The 24,822-nt window shown below is 33.8% G+C and overlaps 1 protein-coding gene and 1 long non-coding RNA gene across 7 annotated transcripts; one reads left to right on the top strand and one right to left on the bottom strand.

Moving 5' to 3' along the window:
• Positions 1 to 11,441: 11,441 nt before the first annotated feature.
• On the top strand, positions 11,442 to 16,586 carry LOC113283405 (protein ROOT PRIMORDIUM DEFECTIVE 1-like). 6 transcript variants are annotated; one of them, XR_003327451.1, is made up of 6 exons: positions 11,442 to 11,658; positions 11,739 to 11,811; positions 12,360 to 12,634; positions 13,202 to 13,291; positions 14,444 to 16,082; positions 16,345 to 16,586. XR_003327451.1 is itself a non-coding variant. In XM_026532643.1 (4 exons), exon 4 carries the CDS (start codon positions 14,597 to 14,599, stop codon positions 15,797 to 15,799), a length of 1,203 nt encoding a protein of 400 aa, XP_026388428.1. In that variant the 5' UTR covers positions 11,442 to 11,658; positions 12,360 to 12,634; positions 13,202 to 13,291; positions 14,444 to 14,596; the 3' UTR covers positions 15,800 to 16,224. The 6 variants fall into 6 exon arrangements, 5 of the variants coding, with proteins under 5 accessions (XP_026388428.1, XP_026388427.1, XP_026388430.1 ...); XM_026532643.1 differs by lacking the exons at positions 11,739 to 11,811; positions 16,345 to 16,586 and having other exon boundaries at positions 14,444 to 16,224; XM_026532642.1 differs by lacking the exons at positions 12,360 to 12,634; positions 16,345 to 16,586 and having other exon boundaries at positions 14,444 to 16,224.
• Positions 16,587 to 23,377: 6,791 nt separating this feature from the next.
• On the bottom strand, positions 23,378 to 24,616 carry LOC113278031. The gene is made up of 2 exons (XR_003325271.1): positions 24,341 to 24,616; positions 23,378 to 24,021 (listed from the first exon to the last, which is right to left on the bottom strand). It is a non-coding gene; the product is annotated as an uncharacterized LOC113278031 (long non-coding RNA).
• Between the last annotated feature and the right edge of the window lie 206 nt (positions 24,617 to 24,822).

The following is a 24,822-nucleotide window of genomic DNA, read 5'->3' as shown; positions in this document are numbered from 1 at the left end:
ATATATAAATGCATTTTCTTGATTACATCATCTTCGACAGGAAGCACTTCATATGCTTCGCACTTTTAGAGTTATCTAACTATTTTTGGTTAATATCATTTCTTTAGTGTCGACTATATTAAAATCTAATTGTTAACTGAAACCCCTTCTGGAACGGGCGCGGTACGAAGCCCCGCCTCACCAAATGGGAACCGATTCCCATCATACCCGGTCCGTAGAACGGGTTTCACACTAGTCCAATAATAATAAAAAATTTAAAATTTATTTAAATTATTAATTTTAATAAATATAATACTAAATAATAGAGTTTTGTTATTTTAAATAAAACTACTATTTTAAATTTAATAATTTATCAACAGTACTAATATATTTAAATAATAAGAACAAAACATTTTTTTCCATTTTTGAATATGAGAAAAAATAAAATATTATTAAAGTATTAAAAATTACTAATTAAAAAATATTATAAATTCTAAAATTAAATAAAATATAATATATTTTAATTACCAAAGTAAATTTATAAGTATAGAAATTAATTATTGTTTAAAGAAAAAAAGAAATTAAATAAGTTGAAATGTCAAAATGGTCAGTGGCTGGAGTTGGAAGGATGGAGTCCAACTTCTATGGGGGGAGGTGTGATTTCAATTTCCATTGAATGAAGTAGTTCCAACTACCTTGAACTCTAATTCCATCCATGCCAAACACACTAGGATTTGAATTCCATCATTGACTCCTTCCGTTGACTGAACTCCACCCTCAACTACCTCCGTGCCAAATGCACCCAAGGTTATTAATGGTAAGACTTATGTTGTGATGAGAGCGATGATGATTATGACTTCTTTGTGAATAACACCCCTAATTCAGAGATTGTGAATACTTTGAATGAAAAGTCAACTTGTGATGAAGACCGTAAGGATTACGATGACTTACTTGGAGCAGATTTCGATTCTGATGATGAAGATTTGCAAGTTATAGATATAGAAGAAACTGATGAAGAATGGCTCGTAAAGAGTTTGAATGAGAATGACGATACTTGTGATGTAGGAGAATCAATGGACTTTTCCAGAAGTACTAAGGATCCTGTAATGAGTCATATTATGCGAGGTTTGTCTATCCATTTACATGAATCTTTACCTAACGATGATCCTCCCAAACTATATGTAGCTTCTCAAAGAGTTGTTAATCCATCTTTTAAGAAGGTACCTCATTTGGGGTTGGAATTGAATTCTTCTAAAGTTCTTTCTGAATTTCTTCCTTTTAAGTATCCACCATATGTGTTTGAGTCTAACACCGTACAGGTTTTCCAAGAGGAATCAATGGAAGATCCCTCCACTTATGTTTTGTATACACTTCCGAGTGTGGAAAATACTAAGTGTGGGGGAGACTCTCGTGGGATGATAGTTTCACTTTTCCCACCATTTTCTAATATTCTTGTGAAGCTATTGCTATATATGCAGATTGTTTTGTGGGTAGACCCCAAATTTTCAGATTGTTGACATATGGGGAATCTATTTTGAATGTTACTCGTATGCGTCAATCAGGTAAACAATTCCAATTCTTACTTCCTTGTCTTTTTCAAGTATTCCTCTTATTCTTTTTGCAATGGTTTGTAACATTGAGGACAATGTTTGATTTAAGTGTGGGGGTAGGGGTCCATAAGAAAAAAAATTGACGTATACAAATCTTTAATTTTTAGAGATTTTTGAATAATTTAGAATGAACACTAGCCTTTCTAAGTTGATGGAATTTTTTTTTCTACAATGAGGTATATTTCAAGAAAAATTAAATAAAAAAAAATTATTTTTGTTTTTTGCCAGTTTATAATATATATATATATATATATATATATTTTTTTTTTTTTGCAAGTCTATAAATATTATTTCTTTTTATTTTCTTTTGTTGTAACGAGCCGCGGGTTATATAACCCCAAAGGTTATAACCCATCCACAAGAAACCAGCCCAAACAAAAATGAAACAAAAACCCCAAATACCATAAACTGTCTTAACTACCCTCCCATGGTTCAACCCAAAAGAAACCGTCGGAACCACCTCCACTCATTTAATGTTTCATAATGTTTCATAACGGACAAAAAATCTCAAAAACCACTCTCTCTTCTTCAATTCCCTCAAAACCAACCCAGAAAAATCACAGATCTGCTCTGAAACCTTCATCCCGCAGCGAAAATCATCCATGTTTCGCCATTTCTTCTTCTTCTCTTCTTCGATGGTTAGGTATTTCAACCATTTAAGCAAAACCTGACCTAACTAGCTTCATTTTTCTGAACTAATTAGTCTAAAAACACCAAAAATGACGAAGAAAAAAAATCAGCAGGAGAAAAAGAAAGATGATAAGCTTAAGAAAATAGCGAAACCACCTCCAAATGGTAAGAAATCTTATCAATTATTATTCTTCAATGGTTTTTGTTTCACTATTTTGATGTAACCAGATTATTAGGTTTAGGTTTCATTTGTATTTTAGGGGTTTCGGTTTGATTTTAGGTTTCAATTTGATTTTAGGTTTGATTTTAGGTTTCAATTGAAAACTAATTTCAATTTTTGGGTGTGTTCATTTTTCTTCTGAAATTCTTTTTTGGGTGTGTTTATTTCTTATGTATTATGTTGGCCTTGTTTATTTCTTGATTCTTTTTGATGAAACCAAAATTCGAGTTACATCATCTTCAGTTAATGGTGAAAAGCAGAGTTAATGGTGAAAAGCAGATTTCTATTGTTGCTGTTTGGTTTGATGTGAACAGATTTGTGATGAAACCAAATTCATTTTTAGTTATTGGTTAGCACCAATGCTGCAAGTGGTTTTTATTTATGGTTTCATCAGTTTTGTGCTTATGGTTTCATCATAACTAAATCATTTTAAGTTATGGTTTCATCAGTTTTATGCTTATGGTTTCGTCAGTTTTCAAGTGTAAAATTATGCTTTTTGTTTCATAGCTTTTCAATTTTTCTTATGGTTTCACCATTTTTATTTGTTATTCTCTTATGGTTTACTTTTGGTTTCATAATAGGTAAAAAAAGAGAAACATATTCGTACAGGTGTTCATTGCATCATTTGTGTGAGCTAGCAATGGAAATTAAGGATTTGATAAAGAACAAGCAACTGCATTTGAAAGCTCTTAAATCATGTCCATTTTGGCGTTTCTTTGAGCCTTTCTATGATGGGTTAATGAACGAACAAGAGCTAATCAAAAAGACAAAACAGTAATTATGTTTTTAAGTTCAATAGAAAATAGAGAGGATGGTAGGCGCCCGTACTGTTTCAAGATAACTAGATCAAGGAAGATGACTCTACGTACTATTCCCGAACATTTTGCCGTGACTTTTGGTTTTCAAATGGTGAATTATGTACAAGCAGACGTCATAGATGAAGATCTGGTTACAAAGTTTAACGTCTTCGTGGCTAAGTATTTTAAAGGAAGTAGAAATACGGGCAAAACTGATATTAAAAACTGTATGCTTGAAGACGCAAAGGATGAAACCAGAGCGGATGACTTTGTAAAGTTTTTCGTTATGTTCCTTTTGGTTTCGGTATTCGTCCCCAACAAATGTGGACAAACTCTGGCAGCAAATTACTTGTACATGGTGTTTGATATGAATAAGGTGTGTTGGCCGGAAGTCTTTCATGACTATCTACTTGATTCGATAATGACAAACAGAAAAGACGTAGAAAAAGTAGTTGGTTGCGTCATCTACCCGCTGGTAAGATTTGTTCTTTATGATTCAAGGTTAAGTATTTTTATAATGTTTTTGATGATTAATTTGAATATTGGTTTGTTTGTTTTTCAGTATTGGTTGGCGGAGATGACAAAGATAGCACAAACAAAAGATGGGCTAGACAAGTATCCGAGGTTTGCTAGATGGAACCTTAGCAACATCTGCCAACAAGTATTGTCTAACTTCAGTAATCTTGACAAAAAAACAGAACTTTTGTCTGAGGTAAATATTTACTTAGAAGATTTACTTTTCCGATGAAACCAATTTTGGTTTCATCAAATATTCTAGCTGAATTTTTGTTTCTTAGATAACTTCGAGGGTTTTATATGATATTTTTGTTAGACAATATTCGAAATCTTCTATGTTTTAGATATCGTCCATGTGTCAATTGTATATCATGCCATGTTCCACCAATAAAGCTTCACACCACAAGTGTAGCAACTCCTCATCCTGTACTTTCTATGCGATGTTTAATTAGGTTAGTATAGTTATGATGTTTGGAATGTAGGGCAGCATATATTATGACTCATCCAATCATCCACCACTCAACCTATAAAATTTCCACTGATTGATACATAGATAGATGGGATATTGTGTTTTTCCCACATTATTGCGGTGTACCAAGTATGTCGGAATTGGCTTTGTTTTTCTTTTGGCATGTTATGAAAATTCTAGCTGAAACCAATTTTGGTTTCATCAAATATTTTAGCTGAAACCAATTTTTCTTGTGTACTGCGGGATAATATTGGTCACCGAAAGGGGTCATTCTTGCTTCAGTATGATGAACAAGAAATGCGCTTGGTTGAGCCCATGGAGGAAGATGATATTGTTGTTGAAGATCATGTTGAACCTGAATTGCCGATTGGTGATACTGAAAATGTTGAGGTGCCTGCGACAGCTGAAGAAAATGTTGGTGCTAGCAGTGAATCTAACACATATAAAGCCAGATAACAATGGGCACAAATCTTGATTGAAAATCTTAGGACCAATGCTACAAATGTTCTTTCTGAAGAAGAAGAATAGCTGCTGGAAAAATATGATGCCGAGGACAGGGCACAACAACCGGTACAGAGCACTTACTTGAGGCGTAAAATAAAACAAACTGATGTTCAATCGTACCTGAAGCGGTTTCGAATCGTGAAGAAGATGTTCTAATAGTACCTGAAGCGGTTTCGAACCGTGAAGAAGATGTTGAGGTAATATGTTAGATCAAGTTTATTAGGTTAGTTTTTGTGCGTTGTTTGGTATGGAAATTCTTTATTGATGGAACCAGAAAGGGTTTCATCGCATATTTATAACATTGTTGACTATTAAATCCAAGAAACTTATATATTCTTCTACCTGACTATAAACTTGTATGAGTTATTGCAAGTCTTTTAAAACCATTGTTCACTCTTAAATCCGAAATTGAAACACCATTTCCTTAATGTTTTTTTTTTTTATGAAACCAGATTTGATTTCATCCATTTCCTTAATGTTTTTTTTGATGAAACCAAATCTGCAGTAAAATGTTTGTTTGATGAATTGGCCAGTTCTTTCTTTTCCTTCAAAAGTTTTAGATAGTTACATCATTAGGTTATGAAAATACAGGAAGATGAAAAATAAACTGACTTAGATATCTTAATGTTGCAGGTGCTAACAAGGGATGCAGCAAATGAAACACACGAAGATTCTGCTCAAGCATTTGACAATGTTACGATGGAACAAGAAAAGGATTCATCCAAAACACAAGAAGACGCTGATGAAACTCTTGAAGATTTTCTCATGCAACCAGAAAAGGACTCAACCAATGTAGAAACAGAACATGAAACTGAAACAGGTGGAGATCCCATTCTAGCTAGCGTCTTTTTAGATGTTGGCCTTACAAATTTTTTAAAACAAATAGAAGGAGAACCAAAAGAGCAGGTCATATCTACTTCATCAAAGCCAGCCACCGAGGATGAATAAGAAGGAGAGGGTAATGAGTTGACTCCAAATACCGTTAAGGATATCATGGTGGCCGAACAGGTGGAATCTGAAATGAAGAATGCTTCTTTGTCAAAGACATCCACCGAGGATGAACAAGAAGGAGTGGGTAATGAGCTGAATCTAAATACTATTGAGGATATCAAGGTGGCCGAATAGGTGGAATCTGAAATGAAGAACGCTTCTTCGTCGAAGCCAGTCATCAGTGATGAACAAGAAGGAGAAGGTAATAAGTTAACTCCAAATACCATTGAGGATATCAAAGTGGAAGAGCGGGTGGAATATGAAATGAAGAAAGCTTCTTCGTCGAAGCATATTATTGAGCAAGAAGAAAACGAAACTCAGTTTGTGATTGACGAAGATGTTATTCAGCAAATGGAATCCGAATACAATAAGAAAGGTTGTTCATCGTCAAAGCCAAATGTTGGAAGCGTATACTACTACTCAGCCATAGAAATGGCGAGTGATTTAGTTGAACTAGAAAATGAAGAACCTGGATTCAATTTAAGACTGTCGCAGAGTGACAGCAAAGAGCAAGGACAGGGAGAAATCATTGTTGAACAAAGGATGAGTAACATGATTACAAGAATGAGAGAAGATGGAAGAAAGACGAAAACACTTATCAGAATGCGGGATTACACCATTGTGAAAAGGAGAAAGGTTACAGCTCGCAGGGGCAAGAACATCAAGGAGGTGCAAGAAGATCTGTGGGTGAAGTTGAAACCAGTTGATAACTTGAAGATCTTGAAGGTACTCAACAGAAATGAGAAACCCCTCGTGACCATTTTTTTCAGAATGAACAATGAAAGGTAAGTGGGAAATAACTGATGAAACAAGATTTGGTTTCATCAAAAATTTGTTACAATTATGCATTGTTTATCCTTTTTTGATCCATCATTCACTATCTTGTTAAAAATAAAATTAACAGGTCAACGGCGTGGGAGCATATGAATATTCAATTACGGATATCAGGGAAGATGATGGATAATTTGATGAGAAAGGGTGACGTCTAAGGAGACATCATTGAGTTCTACATGTTGAAGCTGCAAAACAACATCAAAAAAAATAAGTTGAAACAAGATGGTACCCTAAAGTACAAGAGAGTTGTGTTTCTAAGAACATTTGCCTATGTAAGTTTACTCTAAAATTCTCTAATGTGATTTTTTTGGCAGAAAACATTGGTGTGGAACACAAAAAATGATGTTATTTATATGGTAAATTTTGATGGAACCAAGTTTGGTTTCATCAAAACTTGCATGTTTGTAGCTCATTAAGGAGTTGTTATCTCGTATTTTGTTTCAGACATTACACTCATTAGGGAAGAGATGTGGTGTTGTAATAGAAGGTTTCATCTATAACATGGATTACAACGTGCAGTTTTTGTTCGTTCCGCTGCTGACAACAATTGGAGATGTAAACCATTGGACATTGCTTTCTTTTGATTTCGAAATCGGGGAATTTTATCACTACAACTCCTTGGCTTCCACAGAAGAAGAATGCAGAAAAAGTGTTGAAAGCATGAGACAATATATAGTATCAGCATTTGCACAGCACGACGCAAAGCTCCCCCATGATCAGCAGACAAGTCATCCAACACCATACACTATGCACAACCCTAAATGTTGTGAACAAATGGGGTAAGTTATGTTTGGAAGTTTATACTTCACATATGCTTGAAATCATTTCATCACTTGTAAACAGTTAGAAATAAAATGCTTTACAAATTGGTTCTTATGTCAGAGCACTCTCAGTTAGTTGCTTGTAACAAATTGAGACATTTTTTTGGTTTTTCAGGAATGATTGTGGACTGCATGTTTGCTATTACATGAAGAGCCTCTTGAAAGGAAACATGTCTACAGATGATATACAAGAAAAGGTGTGTAATATGAGACCAAAGTTGGCATTGAAAATACTCCTTGATGAAATAGAATAAGACTCGCATGTCGTGCCCATCCTCTTGAACATTCAGTTTTAGTTGAAGTTTAAATTACTTTTCAAATCGTGATCTAGTAATTGTAATGATGATATACATTTTTTCTTCCACATTCAGTTTTAGTTGAAGCTTAAAGTACTTTTGAAATGGTCATCGAGTAATTGTAATGGTGACAAATTATAGTTTATATTAAGAAAAAAAATTCGTCTAATTTCAGTTGTAGTCTCTTAAAAGCTTATGTCTACGGAAATACGATGTAGTCACAAACAATCAACAATAGACAACATCATGTACTGTATTTTCAAAAGATGCATTAGAAAAGTTAAAGTAAAACAATGGTGAAATCAAATCTGGTTTCATCAAAAATAGGATGAAACCTATTTTGGTTGCACCAAATGCCTGCAGAAAATCTGACAAAAGCTTAATCAAATTTGTTTATTCTCTGACAAATTACAGAATGAAAACACTGCAGCACATTAACTTCTAAAACAAAAGTACCCTGAAATCTGAAATAGAATATAAAAGCAAGTTCAACACAACAAAGTTCTCATAGTCTAAAAACGAAACTAAAAGTGAAATTCGATACAAGTTCTCATGAAACCTCACGAGAAGGGCATGTCCGTCTATTATGGGTGGTCAAAACCTTGCAGAAACCACAGGTTCTCATCTTTTTATTGGGAAATGAACCTGTATTAGGAATCCTCTTCTTCTTCGATGGACGTCCTGGCTGTGGTCCATTATTCGGACCAAAAACCATCGATTTCGGAGACACTATCGCAGGCTTATCAAATGTGGGGACAGTATTGATTGCATATTTATATGATTCTCGATAGAAATTTACTGTAAAGTAGTGTTCAACATACTTGTAAGGATCTTCTCCATTCGCCATGATACAACGGACAGCATGGGCACACGGGAAGCCGTCAATACGCCAACGATTGCAAGAACATGTTTTTATTTTCAAGTCGACCATCTGTGTTAATGAAGCATAAACTTCAAACATGTATTCTGACGACTTGGTGACTCGGTAGTTACATCCATGCATCTTGTTGTCGTGGAGAAGATCTTCATAATCTGGACATAGAGTTTAACGCCAATTCATCAAGTTTGAAGAGTCCTCGCGACGTTTACACATTTGGTCCATAAGCTTCACCCTGATCTCATCAACCATGATGGCCATAGGCTTCTCTCTCTCTTCAACGACCGAACCATTGAAACTCTCAGCAATATTTGAACACAACCTACATATCGTCTACCCTTGAAGAAAAAACTTGCCCATTTATCAACAGAAGCTCTACTTAGATAGTCTTGTAACTTCTGATTTTCAACCTTCCTCAACTTATCCCAATTCTCTGTAAATTCTTTATGAGTATGAGCATACACACATTTCTTAAACAATCCCAATACATATTTGTTATAAACCTTGCAATTCTTTGGTAAGAATGTATTGATATTGCATTCCATATGCCAATTGCACCAACCATGAACAGCCTCAGGAAAAACAACAGGAATTTGAGTTACCAATCCAATACCTCGATCACTCACAAAAGTAAGCTTTGGTCGCAAAGGAGAAAGGACTTCCTTCAAATTTTCCAAAAATCATTTCCAGTTCGCTTCATTCTCCGATGAAACTACAGCATACGCAAGAGGGTAGATTTCAGTAACATGAAAAAAAAGCAATGAACAAAAAGCACAACACCGGAGAAACAAAAAATAAAAATGATGAAACCAACAGAAAAAAAAATGATGAAACAAAAAGAAAAAATGATGAAAACCTTACAGTCATTCCCAGTTAGACCTGTTGCTGCCATCATATGACCAAGGTACTTGCTTTTCAAATGAGTCGCATCAACGAATAATACAGGACGACAGAAATTGAATCCACGACTACAAGCTTCAAAACAGATAAACATCCTCTGAAATTTTTGAGTCTCTTCTTCAACTTCCAAAACGACATGGGATCCAGGATTGGTTTCAATCAACTTGTTTTTATACCAGTTCAAGAACATAAAGGATTTCTCATTCTCTCCCCATATGGTATTCAAAATGCATGCTTCTTCCCTGAGTATGCATAATAATGACTAATGTCAAAGCCATACTCTCTCGTAAACTGATCCATAATATGCTTAGTTTTCTTATTAGGATCCTGCTTAATTTCATCAATAATCAAGCTACTAATTAGTTTCTTCGATACCTGTGGTATGTTAACAAATCAACCAACACAAGTATGTTGATTATCTAGTTCCTTGATAATAAAAGGACTTCCTACAACACCATCAACAGACACAACATATAAATGCCAGTTACATTTATCCTCTTTCTTATTAGCACAACATGCACCAATCCTCAACTTCTCATTCATGTAGATCTTGAATTCATATCCACTTGTTGCGTGAAACTTTAGTAATCACAACGAATTTGTTTAACACCACCCGGGAACACCTGTTCAACTCCCTCAAAAAGATTTAACCAGTGAGCAGACTTCAGCGGTTCCTTAATTTTATCTGGAACATCATAATCAATTCGTGGCTTCTCTAAAGGTATAATTCCAAAACTCGGTGGCTGGTCAAAAGCTATAACTGATGAACTTGTTGAAACAGAACACTCGGCTTTGTCATTTACATGTAACTCCATAGTTCATTCTTTATTATGCAGACTAAATAGAGTCAATGATTGAAGATCAAAATCAGAATGAATGAACTTTTGTTGATCATCAACCATGTGAAAAATCTCCATATAAGGAGGAGAGAATTCACACCAACTTGAGCATATACTAGTCTTCAAATTAGCAAAAGACTCTTGGAGGCAAAAACGAAAAGTTAAAAAATCTTCTTTGTGACATACAACTGCGAGAACAGAATCCATAATCTACAGAACAAATGATGAAACCAAAAACAGTTTCACCAGATGTGAATATCAACAACAACAACAAAATTGAATTTCATAACAATCATAAAAAAGTTCATTCCAAATAGAATCCTTCATAAGAACATCAACAAAAACATAAGATATCATATGAACATCATCAATTCAGTTTATTCGTTAATTCATAAGAACATCATCAATTCAGTTTATTCACTAGAAAATCATAATTCAACAGAAAAGAGACAATTGAGTACCTGAAAAGTTGATTGATTCATTACTGAATAATTCTAATACTACACAGAGCTTAAACTGAAGACGACGATGATCAATACAAAGTGATTGTTTCGTTGATGAATAATCGGAATATAACACACGGCTTAATCCGAAACGAATTCTATAATCTCCTTCGATTAAATACCAGATCTCTGAATCTGTATCTGTAGCTTCTCGTATCCTATTGAATCAGTTTTAACCTAAAAAAAAATTCTATGAATTGAATCGAAATCAGGAGAAGATGATTCTTCTATTTTGAATTAAGATCTGAAACTGGACAAACGAAGAAGAAATTTCTCTGAATCTGTAAACTAAGAAGATGATTCTTCTGATGTGAATCTGATTTCAACAGAAACAAAATCTCGTTTTCGCTTTTTTATTTCGCCGGAACTGGAGCTCTGGTTTTCAGAATTCTGTTTCTGATCGGGATTCATTTGAAACAGTTAGATTTATACTAAAGGTCAGTTTTGGAAATTACAAATTCAGACAAAACTAAATTTGCTCATTATTATTTGAACTGAGGTTTTTGTGCAACTTTTAAATTAAACTGTTTTAATTTATTAAAAATAATATGACTGGATTTTTTGTGCCACATAGTTGGTCACCTAGGATTTTTATCACTAGTTTTGTTGTTGTAACAATGAAATTCTCCCTTCTCGGATGCGCCTGACTTAGCTGGTATGCGTGCACTATCGCACCAGGGACACAGTCCCCATTTTTGTTTCCATGAACACCTAACCAGAAACAAACCATACAGAAAATTTCCCTAAAAGGCTAAAATCCCTTTTACACCCAGAAAATTTCCCTCTCTCGCTCAGATTTCTCTCTTCTTTCTCGAATCACAGATTTCTCTCTTATTTCTCGAATCACCATTGCGAATCTTCAATATCGACTGTGTAAGAGTCATTCTTAATTTTTAAATTCAACAGCATTTGAATCTTCAATATTTGTTGATTAATGTAAATTCTATCTGCAGGGACTAATTAAAGAAAGAAAAGTTGAAGAAATTGTTGAAAATCAATTAGATTAAATCAAAATTGGGGAAAAAGGTTAATTTCTGCTTAGTTTTTGATTTACAATTTTGTTTTTGATTTCAAACAATTTCTTTGCAAAATCCTTTTAAAAAGTTGATTATTTTGTAGCGCTGTATTAGAAGTGACTGATAGCCGTTAGAAAAAACCATCCATTGTTGGGTTCAAGAGTTATGGTTATCTGCTTTGTTGGGTGATTTGGTTTGTTTTAACCTTATAATTGAATGTTTTGGATTCTTGTTTAGGGATAATTAGCGTACAGTAGTACCCTTACAGTGCTGGAGTTTGGCAAATAATGAAAATTATGAAATTTAAGCTTTTTAAAATTGAAAAGAAAAAATTTCTAGCTTACGCAGTTAGGTTTCTCAAGCATGAATAGTGGTTTCAAACTTGCCTATAGTAAAGCTCGATTCAAATTATAATCCAGACCTATGAAAAGTTAGACCAAGCTCGGATTAGAATTTTTTGATTAGATTGTCCAGAGTCCTTGATTTATCACTGAAGTCAGATCACTAAGATGTCCCAAGTTAGTCTGTGCTGATACTGATTGAGTATGCGTGGTTCAGGTTTCTGTAATTCTTCCTCTGCAAACTTCACTTTGGCACCAAAGTCACCATTCTATAGGTGCATACATGGAGTCCAGAAGGTATAGGGACAGAGGATACGTGCTCAAGTCTCAAGTGAGATTCTCTCAGTGAGAGTCCAGTAGCTTGAACCATTACTAATGCAACATAATTATTTTCCTCTTCATTGGAATGGCAGTAGCATTGCATAATTATTGTCCGTGGTTTCAGAAAATCTGTTATTCAGATAAGAAGGAAGTATTTGAAAAGAGAGAAAGGTATGGATTGTACCTGTGTAGGTCTTTCCAGGTGATTGGACAGGCCCTGATAGCGTTATGTGTTCCTGGGTTTGGTGTTTTCATTTCACTAGTCGGAAGTACAGTTTGTGCATTGCTATCCTTCGTTTTGCCTTCTGCATTTCACTTGATATTCCTTGGATCCTCTCTAGCATTGTGAAAAAGAGCATTAGATGTCATCATTTTGTTTTGTGGTTTATGGCACTTACGATGCCATTGTTGGTAGTTCAATTAGAGTACTTATTGGAAATGACACTTCGATGTCTCATCCATTCGCATTTGGAATGCCGCTGCAAATGTTCAGAATTCTGAATGTTCGAAAGCCATGTGATATTTGTTAATATGATATTTGCTAGTTCCTACCGTGTTTTTCAATAGCTTCCCCATGTTTTTTTTCGTAATAGTTACTGTAAAAGAGCATATTGGATATTTTTTTTTTTTTTGAACTGGAGCTTCTCTTCTGTTCTTCTCTGGTGTTAGTTGATACGTTATGAAAAGTTAGTTCTAGAGCATGGAGATTTAACTAACTTATAGGATATATTCTTGCAGGAAAATCACATGCTATTATTCATAAGTGGATTGGACAGCTTTGCACAAGAGTAGTCAGTCAATTGCGCTTAACTGAAAAGAATAACAAAGGTGGTTCTTTCTCGACTCAATGATACTCCTGTTACTGTTGTAGTTTATTTCTCTGTCATTGTTCAATCATACTTCATGAACATTATTAGATTTGGTATGAGTACATTGGCAGGGGATGGTCCAAGTAGCAATGTGTCACTAGAGTCCAACTGAAAAATTAGATTTGGTTGATTGCAGTTTATGTCGACAGCTTAGGAACTTAGGATTTAACTGTTACCATTCAATTTGAGATCTTCTCTATCATTTACTACAACACTCCTAAAACTGAGAGGGAACAAGCTAAAATACTTTGGCCATGGGCATCTTGTGATGAAAAACTTGGCAGAGTGAAGAGAACCCCTGCCAAGAAGAAATAGAAGGCCTCTTTCTTTGTTGTTTGTTGCTGGCCTACGTCGGTTTAGGCTTGGGTCTAGTACTTCAGGTTGTGTTTTTTTTGTGTTTGGGTTTACTTTTGTCTAATCCCTTATTTGCGCTTCGATTTATTGCTATGTAGTTACGATACAATTTTCGCATGCTAGTGTTTGTGAATATATTTTTCGACGTGTCGATTTAAAACCTTTGGGTAGTTTGCTTACGAGATCTCTAGATTTTTCGACAATAATGTATTGTTTATGGCACCATATCAAGTATTCTTTGATTATTAACGATAGGTATGTACCTTTGTAATTGTAACTTCACTATGGAACACTGGCATGGTCATCACCTGTCAGGTTTTTCTATATAGACTCATAGGTATGCGAAATGACACTGTTGACTCTAACCACCGACTGCAGAAATCACTGTTGACTCTAATGTACCAAACACACTGACCCTAGAGCTGCTGCAATTCATTCTCGCGAAATGTACCAACTCCGGAACACCACCATTTAATCAACACCAGAACTAGTGCCACTTTCTAAATCTCAGCTAATATGCATCTGTTGTTGCCATGTTTGTCCATATAGATTTTTTATGTTTCAAATTGTGCTGAATTTATTGTTAATTTCAAGACTTGTATGTCTAAATTCTTAAGTCAGGGGATAACAACTGTTTTGAATTGAAACATATTTATTAGTTATTGCTAGGCTTGTATTTCTGAATTGATTTATCAGTTTCTGCTTTCATTGAAGTGCAGCTGATGTTATTGATCTACTGGTTCTCTTTACGTTTCAGTATAAATCCTGGATGAGTACTGATAGAACGAAAAAACGCTATAGAGAAGGAGTCGCGGTGTTTCTGCGGTATGCTGTCAACCATTCTTCATTTTTTACTTGGCAGGAAATACAAAGAGAGAGTTACATGGTTCTATGAGTGAAACCTCCACTAATGGCGATTCAAACCCTAACAAGAATCAAATTCGTCTTCAAATACCCGTATACTAAACTCATTTCTATCAGATTCAAAACAACATCAGCTGAATATGTAGCATCAAGAGCTAGAGACCCAACTTTTGATAAACTAATGAAAAATTACAAGAACTATCTAAAAGTTGTTTCTGTTCAAGATCTTTTACTTGCAGACACTACCAATAACTCATCAATATCAGTCCATTTTCTTTCTAAACTCTCTCAAAAACTTCATCTCAATCATGGTGCTTCATCTTTCCTCCGTAAATACCCTCATATTTTCAACATCTTTTATAATCATTCAAAGTCTGAGCCTTTCTATAAATTAACTGATAAAGCTCTTCAAATCTCCCGAGAAGAAGCTGCAGCGATCGAAGCTTCGAAACCCATTGTTATTGAACGATTAGTTCGGATCCTATCAATGTCAGTATCTAAATCTTTACCACTTCGTGCAGTTTTTAAGGTGTGGAGAGAACTTGGATTACCAGATGGTTTTGAGGAATCGATAATTTCTCAAAATCCTAAGCTTTTTTCACTTTCGGATGCCCCAAATGAACCCAATACTCATATTATTAAATTGGAATCTATAAACCCTAATTTTATTACTGCAGTTGAGAATTGGAGAGAAGATGAGTGCAATAAGAAGGATTCTAAGGTTGATGAATCCCAAATTAGATTTGCTTTCAAACAAGGGTATCCACCTGGGATGAAACTTGGTAAAGTATTTAGAGGAAAAGTAAAGGAATGGCAGACGTTGTCATACGTTGGACCTTATGATCAGATGGGAGAGAAAGGGAAACCGAAAGCTGGTGTCAAGGCGTTGGAGAAAAGGGCTGTAGGAATTGTTCACGAGTTCTTAAGTTTGACAGTCGAAAAGATGATAGAGGTGGAGAAGATTAGTCATTTTAGAAAATGGTTTGGTATTGATTTGAATATTAGGGACTTGTTTTTAGATCACCCCGGAATTTTTTATCTATCTACTAAAGGTAAAACACACACTGTTTTTCTAAGAGAAGCTTTTGAGAGGGGTTGTTTAATTGAACCAAATCCTGTATACATTGCGAGAAGAAAGCTTCTTGATCTTGTTATTATGAGTCGACGAGGTTTGTTTTTGACACAGTCGGATACAAGGAACATAAGAGCAAGAGAGGAGGTTGAGTTGACCGAAGATGACGATGATTAGCATTTCCTGTTTGAGAAGTTGGATAGTGAGAAAGGATGAGATATCTTTGGTTGGAAAGGAAGAGACAATTGGCTTGCAGGAACAGAACCAACCTTGATCGTTTACTTGAAGATAAATTTGGATTTGGTGACATATTAAACCTTCACAACTACACCAAGTCTCCTCTTTATGCCTTGGTGTATTGGTGTTTGATCACTAGGCATTACATTATGCTATCTGCTTCAACTTTATCATGGTCTGTAATGAAAGCTGTGTCAGTATGTTTGAGGAGAAAAACTTCGAGGTAGTTGAATGCTCTGCCTTGCCCTATGTGTGGAATACTGATCTAATTAAGTGTCATTAGTTGTTGCATTTGCATGGATTGTAACTTTGAGATTTTTGTTCGTATGGCATAAATTCATTTTGAAGATCTTTCTTTCTAATGATACTGTGAAATCTTGGTATGTCATAACTCGTAAGAAAATGATTATGGACATGCCTGCTTTACTTCTTGTCCTGGTTTCTTAGATTTTTTACCCGTTTCTCACTGTTTAATCTAATGCCAGGATTGAAGTATAGTTCCAAACAAGTTAGATAATTTTGGAGGAAGTCGTTGCTGAACTATGCCAACTGGAGGTGTTACCCAAATTGGTATCTCATGTTCTTTATCTCTTAAATATAGTGTGTCATTCAGAAAACGCTAAACAACTTGTAAATCAATTACACTTGGTTGTTTTTTTTATAATTATCTTAAATTTTGGACACTATTGAACCCTTACTTGGGACCATAATTTTAAAAGTGACCAGAAGAGGGCTGTCACCAACCATTTTACGACAATTGCATTTTGTTGGTAGGACCGTTTGATAGAATGCTATGCCCATCTTAACGACTTCCATGTTATTGGAGCATCATTCTTCATTTTGTACCCTTTGATAGAATGCTATGCCCATCTAAACGACTTTCATGCCATGCTCAAAGAATTATTTTTTAAATATGTTTAACATTGTTATAACTCTTTTAAATGTTTAAGTGCTTTAATAAACATCAATTTGCTTAGTAGTTGGAGTGGGACTTGATGTGTAGATTGTGCTAATCAAATTTTGTACAATTGGGAGACTGTTGTTGGTAGATGTAATCGGGAAAAGAACACTCCCCTCTCTCTTGCTTGACCATTGTTTTTCCACACTTGTTGCTGCCCTTGCACCAGGGCTGTCAATGAGTATCCAAATACCCGGACCGGATCCGGTGAATTGGATCCATTTTCGGGTCTAATATTAGACCCGTTAGTAGTTTTAATACCCGACCGATAGATCCGGTAAGAAACCGATTACTTTCGGGTCCTTGTCGGGTCTACCCGACGAATACCCGTGGTTCCTGATTCAATTTTAATTAAAACGTAATAGGAGTACATATGTTTATAGCGAATCATCCCACTGCCTCTCAAATTTCTCCGACAGATTATCCCTATATCTCTACTTGGGTTAAATTTTTCAAAATTCTTAGTTGTTCATTTTATTTGACAATCTCTCCCTTATAAACCATAGTTTAAATAATTTAGGCAAGTTAAAGGGTGGTCCAGATTTCTCCCAAGAAAAGCTAAATCTACAGCTGTGAAATGATTAGTTTAATTAAATTTCAATAATAAATGTTCTATTAATATTTCATAATAAATGTTTGTTTAATTAATCAAATAAATATGCTTTCATTAATACAGTACATAATAAATTTATCTTATATTAAATCAGTAGACATTAATGGTGGTTGTGATGGTGGGTGGGAGTGGTGGATCAACGGTGGTGATAATGGTGGTGGGTGGGTGTTTGTGAAAATGGTGGAGTGATGACATTAATGGTGGTGGTGGTGATGGAAGATGTAGTGGTAGTGGGATGAGAAAGATGTCCTAAGATAGATAAATTACTTAGTTACCCTTGGTTTATTTTTTTATTTGATATTACTTTTTTTTTAATTTAAAATAATACTTTCGTTAATACATTACATAATAAATTTATATTATATTGAATCAGTGGACATTAATATTGGTTGTGATGATGGGCAAGGGTAGTGGATCACCGGCAGGATAGTGGCGGTGGGTGTTGGATGTGAGAATGGTGGAGTGATAACGTTAATGGTGGTGGTGCTGGAAGCAGTGGACTTAGAAAATTTTTAGTGAGGGGTCAAACCCTAATATTTAAACTTGAGAGGGGTCAAACACTAAAATATCTAATTAATTAGTACGTGGAAAACAAAATTGAGTGGGGTCTGCTGACCCCATTCGACCCCAGTGTGCGTCCGCCACTGGCTGGAAGAAGTAGTGGTAGGGAAAGCTAAATCTACGGTTGTAAAATGATCAGTTTAATTAAATTTCAATAATAAATGGTCTATTAGTATTTCATAATAAATGTTTGTTTAATTAATCAAATAAATATTGCTTTCATTAATACAATATGTAATAAATTTATCTTATATTTAATCACTAGACATTAATGGAGGTTGTGATGGTGGGTGGGGGTGGTGGATCAACGGTGGGGATAATGGTGGTGGGTGTTAATGAGAATGATGGAGTGATGACGTTAATGGTGGTGGTGGTGGAAGAAGTAGTGGTAGTGGGATGAGAAAGGTGTCCTAAAGTAGATAAATTACTTAGTTACCCTTGGTTTGTTTTTTTATTTGACATTACTTTTTTAAAAAAAAATTAAAATAATACTTTCGTTAATACAATACATACTAAATTTATCATATTGAATTAGTGGACATTAATATTGGTTGTGATGGTGGATGGGGGTGGTGGATCAACGATGGAGATAATGGTGGTGGGTGTTGGATATGAGAATGGTGGAGTGATGACGCTAATGGTGGTGGTGCTGGAAGAAGTAGTGGTAGTGGGATGAGAAATGTGTCATATGGTAGATAAATTACTAAGTTACCTTGGTTTATTTTTTTAATTGATATTAGTTTTTAAATTTGTTTTTCTTTTATTTTTTATCTTTTTTAAATTTCGAATAATACTTTCATTAATATAGTACATGATAAATTTTATATTATATTGAATCAGTGGGCATTAATATTGGTTCTGATGGCGGGCGAGGGTGGTGGATCAGCGGTGGGGATAATGGTGGTGGGTGTTGGACGTGAGAATGGTAATGGGATGACGTTAATGGTGGTGGTGCTGGAAGAAGTAGTGGTAGTGGGATGAGAAATGTGTCATAAGGTAGATAAGTTACTTAGTTACCCTTAATTATTTTATATTTTTTGATGTTAGTTTTTAAATTTATTTTTTTTTATTTTTTTTCCTTTTTAAATTAAAATAAATATTATGGGCCAGATATTTCTCGGGTCGAGACAAGAAAGAAAATGAACGATTGAGGACTATAAGGAAACCAAGATCATTCTGGAAGCTAGATACCAAACCAATATAAAGCGCGGTTATAATTGAAAAAATTATTTTGCATAAAAAGTTGCCTCATAAGGCTTTATTAAAAAACAAAAGAACAAACGTTTACACTGAGTTGATCGGTAGCCGAGCGACAAGCTGGTCCCCAACTGTTTTTGACATCTAAAAAATTATTTACATGTAAACTATAATTAATGTTTTATTTTGCATCCATTCCAGAAAAAAAACTGTAAAATTATCTTTTTGCGTATTAATCTAAATTTTGCATTTGGACAAGTTGGGCAAGATAAAGAGTGGCTGAGATTTGGTTAGAGAAAAGATATATCAATTGTCGTGGTTGTTTATATCATTATTGTATCATTAACTTCACATAATAGATATTTTACTAATCTCTCATTATAAATGAAATATATTTTCATTAAATAAATAATAAATTTGTTAATAATCATTACAGATGATCGGGTGGTTTTTGTGAGTGGTGGTGCATGGAGCCAGTGACGATATTGTTGGTGGTGGAAAAGGTAGTGGTGATGAGTGGACTGGTGATGGTAGTGCAGGTGATCAGTGTGTTAGTGGCAATGTTTATTCTATGTCGTTAAGATATAAGTAACATTTATTATGGAAGTTGCGGTTGATTTTCTTTACGTGAAAGATGGTTATTAATACAAAAGAAACAATTGTACAGGATGACCACAATTTTTTCCAAAATATAACCCCTGAAAAACTCAGCGACGATAGGGATAGGAAATGTTTTAGTTGGTCTCACTACATGTTTCGCCCGGTGATTTTTCCGAGAAAAATATTTAGGTCAACCTAGCAATTCTCAGAAAGAAAACATAACAATTTAAAAAAATGGAGAATAATTGTCATTTTATATAGAGCCAACAAAAAAAAATGACAAAGATTAAAATTGACATAACTAGTTTTTCACCCGTGCGATGCACGGGTCTATCTATTGGTATGGAATATTGGAAACTGGTTACATAATATTATATAAAGAAAAAAGTACAAAAACTGATGGCTAAACAAATATCTTGGTGTAAGAGTATGTAATTTGCTCAATTATTTTTAATAAATTAATAATTATTAATTTATATATTAGAAAATAAAATGAACAAAAAAGCTAAAGTAAACTTCATGGGAAACAATGCAATGAAAAATTATTTCTTCTTACTATTCCTCTTTCCTTTGTCTCCACTTTATCTTGGTAAGGAACGATTAATATCTTGGTAATGGAGCGTATTTCCTATGCAAGGAACTATTGATGTCTTGATTGTGGAATGGCTTTCTGTTCCATGTACTAGTATGTTTATTTTGTAAGCATATTACTATAATCAACAAAAAGAATAGTTATTAGGATAACTGATTTTTGATACCTTTTTATAAAGCTCCTCTATGAACCCATGAACTCTTCTCATGGTCTGTCCATAAGAATGAACACTGCATTGTAAGTGTGATCCACCATTTTGAGATGAAATTTGATAGTTCAAACTTCATATTCTTTTTCTGGAATTTTTTATACGTACACTGGTTTAGTTGACTGGCTCCAACGTTATGCATCCAACGCAGTATGACAGATTATCCTGTGTACGATTTTGGTATCACGTGTACAGCAGTTCATGCAATAACAATCCTTTCTTTCAACCAAACTAACTGCATTTGCTTCACAGAAGAGCGTTTTTTATTTCCTGCACGGACGGTTAATTAAAACTCCATGTAACGGTTTGATTTCAAAATATGCGAGCTTTAAAAAAATAAATTACCTTGTTAGGGATTGCATCCAAGACATATTCCGCCATGTTGAAAACAATTAACAATAACTTGGTATTAAAAATAAGTGAGACACATACCCGAATCTCGAGAAATAGCTTCATATTTTATTTTATTTTTGGTAAGATAGCTTCCTATTGTTTTGATCCAAATCCTATATTTCTTAAATCTCTTTTTGGCCGGTCTCTGCCACTCATTGGACGCCACGCAGATTATATTTCAACAGGATATTATCTTCTCTCTATCCAACTATAATCCAATAACTATGTTAAATAGAATCTTCTCTTAATAAAAATTGTGATTCATCACTCTCAAAAAGAAAAGGGGTTTTCAAGAGTGGAAAATAGATGTGCTGAGAATTGAAGGTCATTGAAGATAAATAACAAATTTTTCAGAAAGAATGAACCAAAATATTCATCACAAAGACAGATAAAATTAATGGGTTTCTTCATTGATTTCATTTGAGAGATTTTTCTATTAAATCCTATTTGTGCTTAACATTTCCAAAACATGATTTAGGTAACGATCATAATAATTTTCTCTTTTTTGATAAGTTCATCAATTATGCCTTTTTTTTCCTTTTCTCATTTTCTGATCAATGATTTATCACTCATCAATTGAATAATTATTTCGTAAAGATGCATCGGTATAAAATTTATTTCCACGATTTGAAAGAACGGGATCTCGAGATAATATTTCTATACTGCTTAAATAAGAGCATCTCCAATGGTGTCTGGGTATATATCTTATGTGGAAACCTAAAATTAGGCATTTAATTAACATTATGTATATATAGAATCATGTTTTGATAAGCATCTCCATTGGTAGTTATATCTATATCTATTTTAATACAATACCATTTAGTTATAGGTTACTTAATCTAAAATGTAGGTCAAACTAATTATAAACAGAATTTTTTTATGACGTGGGTATGGATGAGAGTATCTAAATTTAGATATTCTCATCCAAACTCAAACCACCAACTCATACTAACTTTTGATTATCCAGCTACCGTTGGAGAGAGTTTTTTTTATGTTAAAATATCTAAAATCCTACGTGGAACCAATTTTTTTAGAGACCCAAACTCTATTATAGATGCTCTAAGAATCCAATAAAAAAATATAATATGTTGTAAGATCAAATAATCAATATGGCGACTTGTGAGTGGCCGAGACATGGGCACAAATGGCTTAAGGAACAGAGCATCCGGTGCCAAGCTCCGTATACATACGTGAGGAGTAGAATTAGGACTAAAATTGAGCAATTTTAATTTGTATTTACAACAACAAAGATCTCTGTTTATAGAAAAAATTATGGAAAATATAGCTACGAAAATTATTTATCTTGTAAAATATTGTGAAAAATATATACTATATTATTACTCAATTTTCACACGTTGTCATAATTAAGATTATGGCAGCAAAGATCATAATTATGATTCTCACTCTAAGTATTTTGATTATAGATTAAATAGTTTTAATTTCATAAGAATTGTAATTTTTATCGCATTAGGTCTAGTTTAATTATCAATAGATTAAAATTGTAATTATGATTAGTTTAATTGTAAAATGTGTAATTGGACATTTTTTAGTATTATTCTTATTTTATGATTGATTTAATTTTTGAGATTAAATCATGATGGTGATGTGACTTTATTTTAATTTTGTTTGAGAATATATTTTTGGATTAAATGTATCCAATTTTTTAATATCTTTTGTATGTTAAAGTTTTTATCAAATTTTCTTAAGGTAAAATTATAAGATTTTATTTTTTTCTTGAATGAAGTTGGCATATCATGGGATAAAAAAAATCTCTTAGAATTTTTTTGCCGAAATTTTTAACATTACCAAAACGAAAAAAAAAAGTAAAATGGTGGGGGTCAGATACTTGGTTACGAAAATTTGGCAATTTTATTTGATAGGTAATACATGTTTCCGTTTTGAATCTTTTGATAAAGGATGGTGGACCGCAAATACTTTTCTACCTCTAAACTATCTTTCTCTGTTTAGAGAACCACATAGACCAGTGTGCTACTCTCACCTAGTCTCCATGAAAAAAAAGTTTGATTAATTAAGTGATGCAGCATTGTGGTTAGTAGTCTTCCCCCTTTTATACAATTAATAAGGGCCCATGATTACACTGCGAGGAATTTTGATAAGGTGACACTGGTGGGCAACACAATCCATGACGAACAAAAAATATTTGTACCATACGAAAAGCCATTTCACAACAATATATCAAGTTTAAGAACTTATTTTCCGTCCTGAAAATCTTGCAAGCAAGAAATTAGCCGTATAAGTGCAAAATTATAAGAACCCAAATATTTAGTAAAAAGGGAACAATAACAAAGATGGAAGTTGGAACTAATGAATAATGAACTTGTGACATCAAAAAAAATTTACTTAAACAATTAATAACGTTGCAAGTAGGGAAGCCATTAGAACCTAATAATTTAGTATTCTCAAACTAAATGTCACAGGGACAAAATTTAGATTTACAACTTTACTTTCTAGTAATCAATTGGAGTGAGAAATTGTACAACCACACATGTTAAAAATCATTTCATTGAGTCATCCAATCCCACCTGTCCGTACACTTTTAGTAACCAGTAATAGATTATTTTGTACATCTCAACTCACACTTCATATTCACACATAGTAGTAATTGGAGCACAATTTGGATTATGAAAAAGTAGATGCTCACTTGTGTTTTACCCATCAACAGTACCTTAGTGATTGGAATACTAAATGACCTTGTAACTTGTTTGTTTCCAATCAAGGTGTTGTCTTTCGTTTCGTTTTATACAATGCACACGACTCGCTGATCATTACGAATAAGCATATTTTTGCGCAGAAATAGGCAAATGCCTGCTGGACAAAATAAACATATCTTAGGGAAAAGGGACTAATTTCCCCTAACTGTATATTCCTTCCCAATCCTTACACAATGTAAATTTTGCAACCTACAAAAATATCGTACTCCTTAAACGGAACCAATGTACACCAAATGACAACCCTTGGAAAAAATGGAAGTATGAATAAAAAAAAGTATGATTTTGTTACCTTATTAAGTCACGAACAACTGCAAAACAAAGTTCAAAGAATTTCTTGTTTAACTAATATAATCAAAAAAAATTAAATTCAATTAAAGAAGAATCAGAAAAATTTCTCAGCAAATTAAAATGACTTTAACTGAAAAAAAAAAAAGAGAAAAAAAAATTCTAAAATGTCTTTCGTTCGGTGGATATTCTACGTGACCTATTGCTATAACAAATGCAATATCGAGTTTAAAGGTTATATAAAATAAAAAATAAAATCAAAAAACATAGGTTTATGTGTTGAGATATATGTTTTGAATAAGAATGAAAACTCAAAATATAGCGGAATGAGTCCGAACTAACCTTGAATTCACTATTAATCTCGGCTAAACCAACGGCAAAACATTATGTGAAAGTACCAAAAGGTTTTCCGAATAGAAACTATCCATAAATTTTCTCTCTTTTATCAACTTTGCATTCCATCATTCTCTATAGGTAAAAGAGGGGAGAAGGAAAAGACGATTTAAAGAGATGGAAATTTACCAATACCTTCCACGGTAAAAGACGGGTAGAAAAACGGACATCGCTCTATATCGATGAAAAAAAATGGAGAAACAATAGGAAAAGAAGATCGAAATAGACGAATATTTACCAATTTTTTCGATGCGAAGATCTGTTTGAAATAACATTTATAATGTCAATCAACCTTTCCACAATACCTACAAAACAGCAACAAATCCGGGATCAGACAACAAAACGAAAAAGAAAAATACGAAGCCGTCATTAGAAGAGAGGCGGCGTCGACGGGGTTGGCTTATGCTCAGAGCTTTATATAAAGAGATATA

The sequence above is a fragment of the Papaver somniferum genome, chromosome 5 (assembly GCF_003573695.1).
Source record: "Papaver somniferum cultivar HN1 chromosome 5, ASM357369v1, whole genome shotgun sequence".
Taxonomy (NCBI): Eukaryota; Viridiplantae; Streptophyta; class Magnoliopsida; order Ranunculales; family Papaveraceae; genus Papaver; species Papaver somniferum.
The sequence above is the reverse complement of the archived record's forward strand: the minus strand, read 5'-3'. Positions and strand labels throughout refer to the sequence as shown.